Source organism: Gallinula chloropus, assembly GCF_964237585.1.
Source record: "Gallinula chloropus genome assembly, chromosome: 3".
Taxonomy (NCBI): Eukaryota; Metazoa; Chordata; class Aves; order Gruiformes; family Rallidae; genus Gallinula; species Gallinula chloropus.
In genome coordinates this window covers 11,025,212-11,039,832 of record NC_140087.1, presented here as the reverse complement: position 1 = coordinate 11,039,832, position 14,621 = coordinate 11,025,212, and the positions used below count along the sequence as shown (strand labels likewise).

Sequence of the window (14,621 nt, the reverse complement as noted above, 5' to 3'; positions counted from 1 at the left end):
TGATCCTATGAATTCTTTAAGTATTGCAATAAAAGTCAACATTTAAACAGATAAAGGACTAATTAAACTGCAGTCAAGGTGAGACATAAAGGCTACAAGATCTGCTGATGAGAATAAAACAGCGAACACAAGAGACATGCTGTAATTTGCATCAGCATGCTATTTTGGATAGTTCTTGCTGTAGACAACAGCCCACAGTTCAACAAGCAGCTCGCATTAAGCGACAAGAAATTAAACCCTAACCCAAAAGCACGAGTACCTGTATGACTTCGCTGATGAATAGCTAAGAAGTTATTACATTTAAACACTTTGCCACAGTCTTTACAGCGAGCTTCAGAACCTGCACGTTTTCTTTTTCCATCAGTTCTTTTTGCCAGTCCTTTTTCATCCTCATCACCGAACAGCTTATAATCTTTTAGTTTGATTGATCTCCTTATTCTACGTTTGCTGTAACGGCTCCGAGTGCTCTGTATTCCTTCAGATTTGGGATCGTAATTCTCATCTTTCTCAGCTGACAGATCGACAGCAGCTTCTGAGCCACCAGCAGGTTCATCTCCTTCTGCATCCTTCCTTGCTGGAGCCTGTTCGCTGGCAACCATTTCTTCTTCTGGGGTCTCAATTTTCACGAAATTCTGCTTGTTTTGCATGGCGTTGCTCTCTCGCAGCTGCACATCTTCGGCACAATTCGCTCCTGGTTTTTCTTCTTGGACATTCCTGACTTTCCTCGGTCGCCCCCGTTTTCGCTTCGGTGGATCTTCGCTTTTCCTGTCGCTGCCGGTAACGGCTACAGAGGCTCCACCGTTGGCTGGAGCTGGGAACGCGTCACTCAGGCAGCGGCTGGCCTGGTAGTCTGCACAGGCCCAAACCAAGTCATTCACCTTCAGCAGCTGTGCAGTAGCCAGAATCTGTTCTGTGCTTTTTTCACTGGCATGGAGGCAACCAGTGTAGATAAATTCTAGCAGTGCTCCAAAGGTGTCTGCAACCATCCCCTCCAACATGTAAATTGACTGCCCTATTTCACCCTCATCTACAAACATCATTGAGAAGTATTCACTGCTGGCAGCGAGCAAAGCCTTATGGGCTCTGAACTGCACATTCTCCACTATTAGAGTAATGTCACAAAGAAAATCCTTTTTCCTTTGTTCTTCAAAATTAGCTAGAATAGTATCTTTGTGAGCTTTGGAGTGGATGACAACCAGCTTCTCAGAAGCATCAGGAGTCGTTTCTGCCATTTTTATTGTGAATACGAAAGGATGTACCTACAACAACAGAACAGCTTTAGTAAAGAAGTATTTTAGAAGTCTACATTGTAAAATGACAATTGTCATTTTCTTTACCACTCCACAGAGGCCAAGCTTCTGAAACAATACCGAAGCCTTGAAAAAAAATCAATACAAATGCTAACACAGACCTTCTTTAAGAAGTGGTTTTAAATTCTAAGAAATGGCTACAGGCAGTTTCTGCTTAGATCAGAATTACTGCCTATTATTTCACTTGTTTATCTCTGGTGTACTGTGAACTGCACAGCATCTAAAAACAACAGCTACCCCTTCTGAAAACTCCTTTCACAACTAAAACAATTGGGCAAAAAGAACTCTTTGTTCACAGCTCTTAAGTGGAAACAAACAATAATAAAAAAGCTTGTCTGCAGCTTCATCACTGCAGATGCCACATTTTAATTATTCAGGGGCAAGGCCATGAAAATCTGTAGATAAAACTTTACTAACCTCTGTGTGGCAGGACTCCATGCCTTCTTTTACCTGCCTTTATCCTGAAGATTTCCCTTTCAGAACTCTTACTTACCTGCTAAGCTTCAGCCTATGGAGGTAGGCAACAAAAGCAGAGAAACAGGAGCTCTGCCTAAAGTAGGCTTGACTATGCTAACTATTAACCATCAGTGTGGCTTGCCAAGCTTCTCCAAATGTAAATATGCAAAAATTAAAAACAAGAAAAAGAAAAAAAAAAGGCAATTTCAGAAGGACAAACAATCCCATGGAAGAGATGGGCCAAAAATGTCCGCTTCAAGAGGATCAGCTGGGCCAAAGGTGAAATATAGTAGCTACCTGCCATCCCAATTCATAAAGCTCTCGATTTAGTACAAATACACGTTTGTACCTGTACTTAGTGAGCACAACAGCTCCAATCACCTAAAGGAACACTGCAAGAAACACACACACTACACACAGATGGTATCTAAATGCTACTGAGGCGGCCCACGAGTGGGGTTTGTTATCAGCCCCATTCAGCTGTGGAACGGCTCCTGTCGGTGCCAAATTCTTTAACCCGGGAGCTCTGATGTCTGGAGGAGGCGAGCGTGGCGTCGCTGAAGCACCTCAAAGCCCCGCGGCAGGTTCGCCCCGACCCCGCCTCACGGGGCTGGCGGCCGTTACCCAGCGCCCGCACGTGCCTCGCGCCGGCCAGCGGCGCTCGGGGCTCTGACCACGCGACGGGATTTGGTATCGGATCATGAGGCGACACCGTTACTCCCGGGACGGCAACATCCAAAACGGGCACGCTCACCTTCAAAAAACCCCACCGCACCAAACCCCCTCAGAACCAAGCTGGGAGCAGCGGGCGGCCCCCAGGGGGAGCGGAGCGGGCACTGGCGGCACCGCAACCCCGCCGCCGCCGCCGGGCATCCGCCTCCAGCGCCCCACTTCTGCCCCGAGCTCCGTAACTGGCTCCCACGGGTACTAGCTGCCGCGCGGGGCGGGCCGCTAGCCCCCTCAGCGGGACGCGGCCGGGGGAGGGAGCGGGCGCTGTCCCGTGCGAGCCGCCGGCCCGGGTTCCCCTCGCCCGGGGCGCCGGCCTGGGAGGAGACGGGGTGTATGCGGGTATCTCCCGGCGGCGCCCTGCACTCACCGCTTCGCTGCCATCCCCCCACTACGCAACCGTCGCCACACTTCCGGCCCGGCCAGCCGCGGCGCTCCTTACGTCCTGACGCAGAGCGCCGCGCATGACGCGCCGCAAGCCCGCCCTCCGTGCGGTGGTGCGGCGGGGAGCCGCGTCAGGCGTGGCTGGCGCAGTGCGCGTTACACGAGGCGAGACTGAAGACTCAAGTTCGGGTTTTTTTTTAATTTGAAGGTTTCGTGCCCGGTACAGGAGAGCGCGACGTCGTTCACCAGGCGTGTGCCCGCAGCGCGCGTGGCTGGTGGCGACGCGCCTCGGGTGCTCCTCGCCCTACGCGAAGCTGGGGCTGGCGCCTTTCAGGGCGAGAAAGGCCTGCAGCCTGCCGTCAAAGCCAGGGGGCCGGGCCTGCGGCGGCCTGTGCGGGCCCGCCATGGCCGCCGCCAGGTAGGGCACCAGCTGGCAGTGCTCCACGAACCGCGCCAGCTTCCGCTGGTACATCCGCCGCACCGGCTCCGAGCTCCGGGCGTTGTGCGCTGCAAGAGGTTAAGCAGAGGCTCAGTGGCCCAGAGTAGCTTTGTGTACATGACAGGCATCTGCAAGGGGAGCAAGTCGAGACCTGATGTTTCTACCCTTGGCGCTGGTAAAAGGGCTGTAGGCTGAGCCCATTGGTGACAGGCCAGCACAAAAGAAAGTCTGATATTTCAGATGTTCCTAGCTCCAAACGGGCAGCGATACTGGAAAGGCCAAGGCTTTTGTAAACAAATAACAAACATATCCTCAGCTGCCTTCTATTTCCTGTGATACTCGAGGCAATGACAAATTTGGGTAACACAGCACATACCCTACAATGGCGCTGCTGGCACTGGGCTGCTGCGTCCTTGGCACAACTGTTCTATGACCTAAATGCTTTGCCCATAAAAGACCTGACTGGTATTTCAGAGGAGGAAGGAAACACCAAGGCCAAGAACTTCACAGTGAAGATAGTATTGTTCCTTTCTTACCTCCTTGCCCTAAGCCGTATTCTGGTATATATTAGTGTGCCAATCCTCAGGGTATTCTTTATTATTTTAATTGTTACCGTGAGACAAAGGGGCAGGAATGATTTAAGATGGCCAAATCATAACCATTTTTTTCCTGTAAGTGGCACTTTATGTCTCATTACAAAAACTGGACAGCATGAAGAACGATGCTAGGAGACACTTCAGCCCACAAGCTTTAAATTGTAGACAACTGCACTTAACAGCTTCTGAATGATTTTTCAAGTGTACCCATACGTAGAGCTCCTACAGGAGTCAAGTTTGAAGGGTACTAAATCACTCGAGTGATGTATGGTTTCTGACTCCTTTTTTTCCAGGAGTAAATCTCTCTGCATTTATGATCAATCACCTGTACCTTCTCTTCCTGGATACTCAAAGCAATCCAGTAGTGTTAGAAAATCTGCAGGAGCAAGTAAAGGACAGTTTCTTGACCCCTATTTAAATGTGAGATTAGAGAGTGACAGAAGTTGAAGATGAGTAAGTCCAAGAACCCCATTTCCCCAGTCTCTGCCCCCCCCCGTGCTGCGAACAGTAGGGCAGAAGGGAGCAAAATCCTGACAAAAGTCTGCTAAGAAGGGAGTGGTGGGGAGAAAGTGTTTGAAGATCTGGTTGCGTTTGTTTTAAGATCTGGTCATGCTTCCGACTCTGGTTTTACTGTTCTTTGTAGTGTAGTGTAATAAATTAGTTTTCTTTCCTTCACTCTGTTTTGAGTCTGTTTTGCCCATATCATTTGATGAGAGGATGATCTCTCCCTGTCCTTATTTTGACTCCTGAGCCTCGTAATATATATTTTCTCCCCTGTCCAACTAAGAAGGGGAGTAATAGACTGACTTTGGTGGGCGTCTGGCCTCCAGCCAGGGCTAAATCACCACAGAAGGTCAGTGTGACTACTCTGAAGAGACACACCATAAGAAGTAATGCTGTACTTGCAAAGGAGATTTTTCAGTGCACTGGAATGCTGGAAGTGGGAAGCAGTTCTACCCACTATTAGAAGGTGGCAATTTCTTTTCCTGGATTACTGTGTCAGATGGTTTGTCACTGCATGAGGAGATTTGTGCACTTGCGTAACCTTTTCATTTCATCATCCCGTGCTGATAATGATGTAATGATGCAATATATGAACAAAGCATGCCTAGCTAACCTGATTATGTTAGCAAAGCTGTGCTAACAATAGAATGAAAACAGCCTTAGTGGATGAAACAAACTACTGTATAAAAGCAGTTTTGCTGGGTTAAGTACCGTACATTCACACAGGGGCTTGTTGCGTGCCTACAGGGTTCTGTGGTCTTCTCTAACAAAGCTACGCTAGCGGAAATCTCTGATAGGGCAAGAAAATTCTTGAGGGCTCTGGAAACTGCATGAGGAAACACAGGATGTGAAGAACTTTAGACAGATAATAAAGATTGCCATTATCTAAAAGAATAAGTAATTTTAAAAAAACACACCCCCCCAAAAAAAGGTTGGCATAGAAAGGCAAAACTGGTGGGTGCACTGTAAACCGGTGAAACCCAAAAGCTGTCACTGTTCAGGCTGGCTGCAAACTCTTACATATTATTAGCTGCAACTGCTACCTTGGACTGCAAAAAACCAATCAACTCAAATTTTTGAGAAACGGCAAATAGAAGCACAGGAGACAAAGTCTGAGCAACTTCCCTCAGTGAAGGAGTAGTTCTAACCTCTGGTAGCTCCGTGAGATATTTTACTTATCATTATTTTGTGGGCTGAGTACAAAACACCTCGTTTCAGTTTTGGACTGTTTATCTTTGTTATGGACTGTTTATCTTTGTTATGGAAAAGTGGTCAATTGAACTGTCGATTAAACAAACAAACAAAAAAAGTTCAAATAATCAACATACTGACACTCCAAATCACATTGAGATCTTTCCAGGTAATTTCCCAAATAAGAAGGCTAATAAAAACATTTCATTTCTCTGTGTTAAGAACTTAAATGAAATCTGCAGGGATATCTATTCTTTTGTTCTGTCTAACTTGGTGTGGTGGTATCGAGCCCATGCAAAAAGGCTTTTTCTTTTTAAATGTCAGGTTTTCTATGTGCACTTGAGCTGTTTACTTGTTTAGCTGATGTGTTTTTGGAGATCTGTATGATAGGAAAGTTGTCTTCAGGTTCTCTGCAAGGCAAAGCTTGTTGATAAAGTTTTATTTGACCACCTGGTATAGTTGAAAAAAAGGCAAGCATTCAGGCACCTACATCTTCTCTCAGACAGTATTTCATCAGCCTTTTATTACTGTAATTTTAGTCAATTTTTAAGAGAATTTAGGTTGTCGATGAGTAGTTTAAAATGGAGTGCCATCTAGCTGGTAACATTTTGCTTTCTGTTTATTATCTCCAACAATGCTGGTTAGAAATGTTTTCAAGGCCATTAGGTTGTTCGCAATAAAATGCCTTTTAAAGTCTCATGATTTGTGAGAGATCACTTACCTATCTACCTATCCTGTTAACCTTGTTTCCCTCCCTGGTCCTTACACATCTACAAGAAAATGTGTACTTAAATCAGTATATAAGAGAATCTTCCCAAGTTTTACATAAGGAAGCTAGATAAATTGGTTATCAGTGTTGTATCAGATGATTTACTGCAGTTATATAATTGGTTATGTTTTCATCATAAGCATACTTTACCTTTTAAATGGCAGGCGACAAACAGCAGAGCAGTTCTTTCTACACTCAGGAATGGAAACTTTGGCTTTAAGGCCCCTACTTCATTCAGAGCTTTTATGAGAGAAGTTGCTACTCCCTGAAGAAAGAAAACTGTTAGAAGACCATTACAGAAATCTAGAACAAAAATACCTTCAGAACCTGATCCTGTTGTCATGCAAATCTAATAGTAATATAATCCCATTAGCAAATGTAAGACCCATATTGCATTAAAAATGAAATAAACTGTGTGGGATATATTATACACTGCCAAATCTTTTTTAAAATAGAAAAGGAAAAACTGGCCTGTTCGAGGTATCCAGCCAAAGGAAGTGCAGTGAGTAGTATTGGCTTCTTCGTTGGAGGGAGTTTCCGTGGAAGCTTCAGGTTCCAGTACTTCTCGGGTAACCTGACCAGAAAAAAAGGCGGCACTTCTGAGGTGTACTAACTGTGACATGAATAAAGATGAGAGGACAGTTAGTATAGTCACCTCATAAACTTGAGTAGTTTTCCTTCGCTTTCAAAAATATATACTTTATCTTGATACTTGGCTGCATACTCCATGTTGCCAGGCACCAGAGCTTCGTATCTGAAGAGACAGAGCAAGACTGTTCATTCAGAAGAAACGTAAAACATCATTTCCTGTGTAAAATCAGGAGCTATTGGGAGCATTCTGGTAATTTATAGCAAGTATATGAACTACAGAATTGTAGCAATTGGATCATCCAAGTTTCCACCACATGACTGACAGTTACAGGGCTCAAAACATGCAAGAGTCTGCCTCAAAATCTGCTTATTAAGGAGCTTTTGTAGTGCTTTTTTAGAGCTTCTTTAGTTAAAATGCTAATTGTAGTTGTTCAGGAGATTAAGAGGGGATAGCATAGGATTGGCTACTACAGTTCTTCCTTAATGAGAAATTCCCACACCCTGAGGAAATCAGTTGGACATCATGGTGAAGCTTTATGGATCTCATCAGAATCCTAATAGAGCTAGTTTTGCATCTACTAAGTTTGTGTGCGATTTGAACTTATGAAGGCTTGTGAGAGAGAAAACTCAAACTATACCCAAGCAGTCTTCAGCACAGAAGACAGCAGGCCAGCAAAAATCCTTGTAGAGCCTGTAGCCACGTAAATTTCAGACGGTGATTTGACATTGACTCCCAATGCCACAGGCACAATATAGAGAACTGTAGTTGCTTTTCCTGTCCAAACCCTGAACACTATTAAAAAGTACTTTGAAAGTATTTCCTCATTGATGTGTCAATATAGGATGCATAGTCTGTACTTCAGGTTATGAAGATTGCAGTGATGTACCTCTGTTTTCCATCGAGGTAAGTGACTGGACAGTATCCCTGCATTTCAGCGCTTACAGGGGATAAGACCTTCACTTCTGCTGCAGTCAGTTTCTTTGGTAGCCTGTCTGGGGGTGGGAGGGGGTGAGGTGCCAGTGGTGGCACATAAACCTCTGGTCTGCTCAAGAATTTCTGTAGAAAAAGAAGTTAAATGTCTTTATAATGAAAGAAGCACTGTAAGACTGATAGTTAAACTCCAGATGACTGGCTCATTTGATACCTCTCTGAGTGTGCTGGTGCTGCTGCTGCTCTCAAGTGAGTAATCTCTTTTCCAATCCATTTTCAGTTGAAGTCATTGCTATCTGCCCACTGTCCATTACTATCACTAGCCACTCCCTACCCCCAGTCTCCCCAAAACAGATATAAAAGGGAGGAAATGGTTGTTTTAAAATGGATGTTCCATCTATGGTAATTTGTAAGAGGAGCTTTGGTTTGAATGGACTCTGCTGCATTTTGTCTGCCTAGGTGTTTGATAGCAAAAGTATACAGAAGAAGAGCTTGAATGCTAACAACACTAGTGGCGTGTAGTGATAGGAGAAGGGCTAAAGCTGAAGGAGGGCAGATTTAAATTAAGTATTAGCAAGAAAGACTTCACTATCAGGGAGGTGAGGCCCTGGCACAGGCTGCCCAGAGCAGCTGTATCTGCCTTCTCCCTGCCAGTGTTCAAGGCCAGGTTGGATGGGGCTGTGGGCAACCTGGTCTAGTGGAGGCTGTCCCTGCCCATTGGCAGGGGGCTGGAACCAGATGGTCGTTACCAAATTGGAACTAGTGGTTCTTACCACTTTACTAGATGGTCTTCACCATGTTCTGTGGTACTATGATGATTCTATGAATTCAGATTACATACTGCTCATTTCTGAACGCAGTCAAAGAGTCTAAGCAATAATTTCCCCTCATGCTGTAATTCCTTTCTGATCCCCTTTGGACACTTACATCCAGTTCTTCCTGTGAAGCCATTTTGTAATAGTGTCCTCGAAATTCTGCAGCAAACTGCAGCGATGACGTTACAGAGCAGTCAACCAGTTCTCCCCTTTCGGCAAGGCTGACGGGACAGTAGTGTCCGAACTCCCCCAGTCGATGCTGCAGCTCTTCGGGCCTGATACATAAATCAGCAATGCCAGCTGCTTTTCCTGCTCATAAAAGCAATAAGTTTTAGTGTTTTATTAATGAAGGACACGGAAACATCCAACACTTCCATTCAGAAATATTACAGTTTAGCAGATTTTATAATTCATTGTGTGAAAATGAGATGAAATAATGAGAAAGTATCGGTTTTTATAGGTTGATATGTAAATGAAGTTGCAACCCATTTAACCAATTATTTTTAGTATCTTTCATTTAGAAATATAATAATTATTGATAATGTGGGATACTCTGTATGCTTAACATATTACTCTGTTTTCTCCAGGACAGTTTTATGTATGATTTATTGTTTTATTCCATGTTGCCTAGGAGCATTTCAGCTATTACTTCTTTACATTGGTGAAAAAGAGTATAAGGTGTGATGAAAGCCTCCCTCCCATTTATTCATTCCTATCTTGCAAATGCCACAGTCTTTCTGGATTAATTATATTCAAAATCTTGAATAAATGTCATATAAAACCTCAGCTATTTAAAAATCGTGCTCTTCAAGCTTAATGTGAAAAACTTAAATGCATTTTAAATTTTCTTGTGGCTTATGACTGAAATTTTTAAGAACAGTGGAGCCACAGAGCTGTAAAAGTTAAACCAAAAGGTGTATATAAGATAAGGAAGTCTCTTTGCCCATCAGAGGAATTCTGGTTAAACTGTACAGGCCTGTTTAAAAGGCATATATAATCCTGACCGATGCTGACACACAAAAAAATGAAGTCGGAACTGTTCCAGTTTAGATTAAAGTGGTTTTCATCCCACAGTGCAGAAATTAACTCAAATGGCTTATTTAACTTTAATTCTGAACTCATAATGAACATTTTTCCCCTCCTTTCCTCTTCATCCAACTGACACTTAACTGGAGATGCAAGTATATTTTGTGGTACCCTTTGTGATTTATCACCCAATGTTGAAGAATCCACCATGAGACCTCCGACTTCTTTCAGCTGTATTCTCTTACTCTGTTCTCACACCATCCTGTAGTCTTTGCTCCCTTCAAGAGATTTCAAGATCTCTCCAGATGAGATCAAAGAATTTGAAGGTATGCATGTGACCAAGAATTAGCTTCATCCAAACCAAGTTGAAGTTGAAATGCACTCATTACTTCGCAGCTTCTTAACAAAAGAATATTATTCTGAGAAACTTTGTTTTTCATTTACCTTCTCTTATTCTTTCCAGGTATATCTGGATTTCTTTAACAACCACTTGAACTTGCTGCAGTACTTTGTTCCAGATCCACCACTTGCTCTGAAGGGCATCAATCACACACCAGTTCTGATGCTCCGTCTCATAGTAAGTCCTGATTGCATCGATGTGTTGTTTATAGCAGGAGTTTTTAATAGCTAGAATCTGTGAGCTGTCATGTTCAGGGTAGGGAGGTCTAAGAGAGTGAAAAATAATGCTGGTTTAAAATGAGTCTGAAGATTAGATTATTTCATTGAATGTATGATGTAAATTACAGAGTTCACTTTAAGTCCTTTTCCCAAAATTCTGCTTGTTTGAAGCTTTATTTGAGAAATACAACTTTCTTATTAAGGATATTACCAGTTAGGTATGAAAAGCAGCATACTTACAACCCGACAGTTATGTTCAGAAACAAAGAACTAAAGTTTTGTTATTCATGTCCCAAATACAACTCAGGCATTTTGTAAAGGATTTGGAATGTATCAGCACATACTAACTGACACACTACCCATACACAATTAAATGGTGCCCAAGGCAAAATGCTAGGAGACTTTTAAAGTGGAAGTAAATTGTTTATTGAGAAACAGGCTTATTTTTTAATGATGCTGGTGCTTGAAGGCAAGATACACCCATAATCCTTGGATATATTTTGAAAACTGTCAGTCATATTTACCTATACATACACAAAAAAGAATGCATCTAACCTCTAAAAATATTATGCAAGACCAGAAGAGATATTTTGACTAGAACATAGAAGCATTTCCTGTTCTGGTTCTTAATTTAAATGATGCTGAAAAAAAGATAATCTTAGGTTTAATAGGATTAATTTATCTGTAAGTTGTACCTTTTAGAAATATCTGATAGTGCACATTTAAGCCTATGAAATGTAATTAGTTTGGTATTTAAAATGAAAAGTTTTGAGTAAATACTTTAAAAAAGATGGCATTAATTTGATTTTTTTGCAATGCAAATTGTCTTTCAGCTTTCAGTAAACAATTAAGCATTGTACTGATTACTCGATAAAAAGAGACAAAATGAGAGAGGCATGCAATAATGCTCTAAGCTATCTGGAACTTCTTAGAAACACTTCCCCTAATGAGAACCAGGTTCTTACACAATTTAATTTTAAGGTGAATGTTCTGTTCTTTTTAATTCTCTGTCCATTTATAAACTACTTACTGCTCTTCCTCAAAAACAACCAACAGCTCTTTAAACAGAATATTCTTCTCCTTAGAGAAACAAAGAAGGGAGTGAGCTGAATTCAAAGGTTGAGGTGAGTAATTAATACATTATTAAAATATATGTTTCCATCTTTTTAAAGGAACCCCAATTAAGACTTAAAAGAGAGCTTATTAGATGAAGTATCATTTCCCTTACGATGATGATAATCAATCTGATGAATAATAAACTTCAGAGTGAACTAGTAACATTTCTGATAAACTGTTTCATTTAAACCAATTAAAGTAAGCAGTGGGTGCACAGCATTGCACGTCTGTGACCTCAATCATACCATCAGGGGCTCTGGCCAGACCGTGCCACAAATTCCTTATGCCTTTGTTTCTGGCCTATGAAAATCAAAGCATTAGAATGTAGAGGGACTGATGCCCATGTCATTTTATATGTGGAGTTCGGAGACGGCTGGGTTATGCACCAGGTTGGATACAGCTTCCCTGGGTACAGCACTGAGGGACACGTAAATAAAGAAATGGGAATATCATGTGGATAAAAATACAGCTATCAGGGAGCATCATTACCTATTCATACTTTCCTTATCCAGCAGTGCTCTTCTGAACACTTCCTTGGTATCCATTTCTAATTCAAAGATTTTCATTGGAATTATCCTAGCTGATTCCAAGAGGTTTACTTGTTGTCTTGTTACAGGATATCCATCAATTACAACTCTGCATACAGACAGAAGTAGGACAGTTTTCCTAAGAAGTCCATTTCTGATTAACCATTGAAGTAAATGTGTATTCCTAGTACATTCTCAATAAAACCAAAAGTCTATATCTCTACCATGAAGTTATCACTGCCCTGACTTAAGAGACACGGTCCACACTCCTAAGAATTTGCAGTCAAAATTCAAATAAAAACAACCATCCAAGAAGTATCTAGAATAAGAAATAGTAAAGAGAAAAGGAAGTACACAAAGGGCAAAAGGTATAGGAGTATAAGTGGATGGATCTGACTTGTAAACCTGGTGAACTTCAAAATTCTGACATGTCACTCATTCAGAAACCTAATTCTAACATGGGAAATCTCCATGTGCATTAGGACGAGTAGTTTTTAAAGTGAAAAGTAAAATGATTTATAGCAATCAAGAAGTTTTTTAATAATACCGAAGAAGAAATGCTTTTCACATATTAGGTAATACTGGGGCAAAATATACTGAAACAGTATTTCAGTATTTAACATGAAATAAAAGTTGAAATAATTCTAATCCGAAGCTCAAACAATTTTCAGGCATTATGCCTGAATTGCCTGTAACAATTCTCCCTTTTGAGCAGAGGAGTTGAATGTCTTGAAATCATGACCATGAAGCTTTTTAAGTCTGCTCAGTGTGGAAGGAGTTTCAGTGGTGGAGAAAAAGCCTAGGAAATCAGGATCACATATGAATGTGGTGGAAAGACTCACAGGTTTCAGTTCCTCCTTAATAACTTCAGTTGTTAACAAAACCAGAAAAAGCTTGGAGTACTGAACCGGTCTGCGTGACCAAAGAGAATCAGATGTGTCCATGTTGGTACTGGAGTTGGTATAAGAGAGATAAAATTGTAGTTCTCAAAGGAGAATAGAAAATATTGGCTTATTGACTGAAAAAAAGGTAACTTTCATAAATGACGTTACTTGGATTTTCTGGAATATACTTGCTTGAAAATCGCGGAAGATCATGCTTCAGTTTGGTTTCCTGCAAAAAACCTCATTTTCTTAATGCATAAACCACTGATGAGTTTTAGTGAAATTGTTTTAGTGTGATAACAGGGGAATCACTGCCTATGAAGGAACTGCCGTGTCTTGAAAAACACCCCCAAACCCAAACAAGACTCTTACCCAGTGGTATTGCACACGTGGTTCATCAGGGCCACATCTAGAGCTTGGATGGCCAGTTCATCAGGTACGGTCAGTCCTTTGTGAAGATGCTGCTTTAACATAAGGGCCAACTCGGTCCCTGGCTGGTTGTTTAACACGAGCCGTATGGCATCTCCCATACTCAGGCGCAGTAACCCATATACACTTGCAAATTTCCTGGCAACTGCAAAACATTTTGACTTCCTCAAACAACTTTTACATAAGCAACATCACAACCTAGTTGTCAGTTACAAGTCAGTCCTTAATCTTAGAAGCTACTTGCTCAGCTCATTCCCTGGCTAATTTCCAGCATATCCTCTTGGTAAGTGGGCAGCTAACCCTGCTCAGGCCCCTAAAGGGCCTATGTGCAGAGCAAGCCTTATGCACTAACAGCATTCAGTTCAGCACAAACCTCAGAAGCAAGTCAATATTATTACAAAATATCTTAGAAAATATGCTGCCACTGGTGCCTTTTTCAGAACATGATAGCAGTTAGAACATTTACTCAGGAAATGGAAAATATGGTTAAAATTTTATCCTTAATATGAGAGCACTTAGCTGTCTTGCCTTTTCTAAAACCCTATTTTAATCATTAAGCTATGTTGTAAACTGAATTCTCTCTTCCAACTGTTCAAGGCAGAGATCTGAGGATTGAAAGTCATGGAGGAAGAAGGAGAAGGGAGAAAGATGGAAATCTTGAGGTTTTTTAATCTAGAAATTTGGAAACAGACTGAGGAACGTGGAGTTTTGGGTTCTCATCCTTAATCCTAGGGAAATTTCTTTATTGTACATTAGATCATATTGACTGAAAGAGAGAAGAAACAATTAGAAAATAATCAGAAATAATACAAGGAGTATAAATAGTGTAAGTCTGGATTTTCTAAGTGCCAGTACAAGACAGTAACTTCTTAAGAAGCTTGGATGAAATTCAAATTGGAAATGCATAAATATCTGGCTGTAAAATGAAACACTAGAGAATGTGGCTAAAGGATTCAATGCCCAGCAAGAAAAGAAGGAAGACCAACAATATTAGTGGTTTATGACTTTTTAATAGGAGTGGTGACAGATACAGCTTCAGTCATTAGATCAGGTTTTGCTTTATAGATAATACTGGCTCCTACCTGTAGTCTTTCCAGATTTTGGAGGTCCCACAATTGCAATCTTAACAGGCACAGCTGGTCTAGGTTTTGGTTGACGAATATATTTGATGGGATTTTTCATAAATATTTCTTTATTTTTTTTACTTGAAAAGAAGTAAATAGATTGTCGATGGATTACAGGGAAGAATCTGTTTTCATGGCTTTGTTGTGGCTTGATTGCATCTCCTTCACTTAGCTGCAGAATACAT

The 14,621-nt window shown here is 41.7% G+C and overlaps 2 protein-coding genes across 2 annotated transcripts in view; both read right to left on the bottom strand.

Annotated features, from left to right (window-relative positions):
* Nucleotides 1-92: 92 nt before the first annotated feature.
* Nucleotides 93-2,883, bottom strand: ZBTB24 (zinc finger and BTB domain containing 24; the record flags this gene model as incomplete). Its single annotated transcript, XM_084262343.1, has 2 exons — nucleotides 2,863-2,883; nucleotides 93-1,259 (listed from the first exon to the last, which is right to left on the bottom strand). The coding sequence occupies exon 2, from the start codon at nucleotides 1,230-1,232 to the stop codon at nucleotides 93-95; it is 1,140 nt and encodes a 379-aa protein (XP_084118469.1). The 5' UTR covers nucleotides 1,233-1,259; nucleotides 2,863-2,883.
* Nucleotides 2,884-3,074: 191 nt separating this feature from the next.
* Nucleotides 3,075-14,621, bottom strand: part of AK9 (adenylate kinase 9) — a gene marked incomplete at its 5' end in the record, with an annotated part of 59,875 nt that continues 48,328 nt past the window's right edge. Inside the window, 10 exons of the mRNA XM_084261516.1 lie at nucleotides 3,075-3,383; nucleotides 6,526-6,640; nucleotides 6,847-6,949; nucleotides 7,031-7,129; nucleotides 7,854-8,023; nucleotides 8,825-9,021; nucleotides 10,183-10,403; nucleotides 11,962-12,108; nucleotides 13,256-13,457; nucleotides 14,395-14,608. Of these exons, the coding sequence (XP_084117642.1) occupies nucleotides 3,181-3,383; nucleotides 6,526-6,640; nucleotides 6,847-6,949; nucleotides 7,031-7,129; nucleotides 7,854-8,023; nucleotides 8,825-9,021; nucleotides 10,183-10,403; nucleotides 11,962-12,108; nucleotides 13,256-13,457; nucleotides 14,395-14,608 (1,671 nt within the window). The 3' untranslated portion in view covers nucleotides 3,075-3,180. The remainder of the gene's footprint in view (nucleotides 3,384-6,525; nucleotides 6,641-6,846; nucleotides 6,950-7,030; nucleotides 7,130-7,853; nucleotides 8,024-8,824; nucleotides 9,022-10,182; nucleotides 10,404-11,961; nucleotides 12,109-13,255; nucleotides 13,458-14,394; nucleotides 14,609-14,621) is intronic.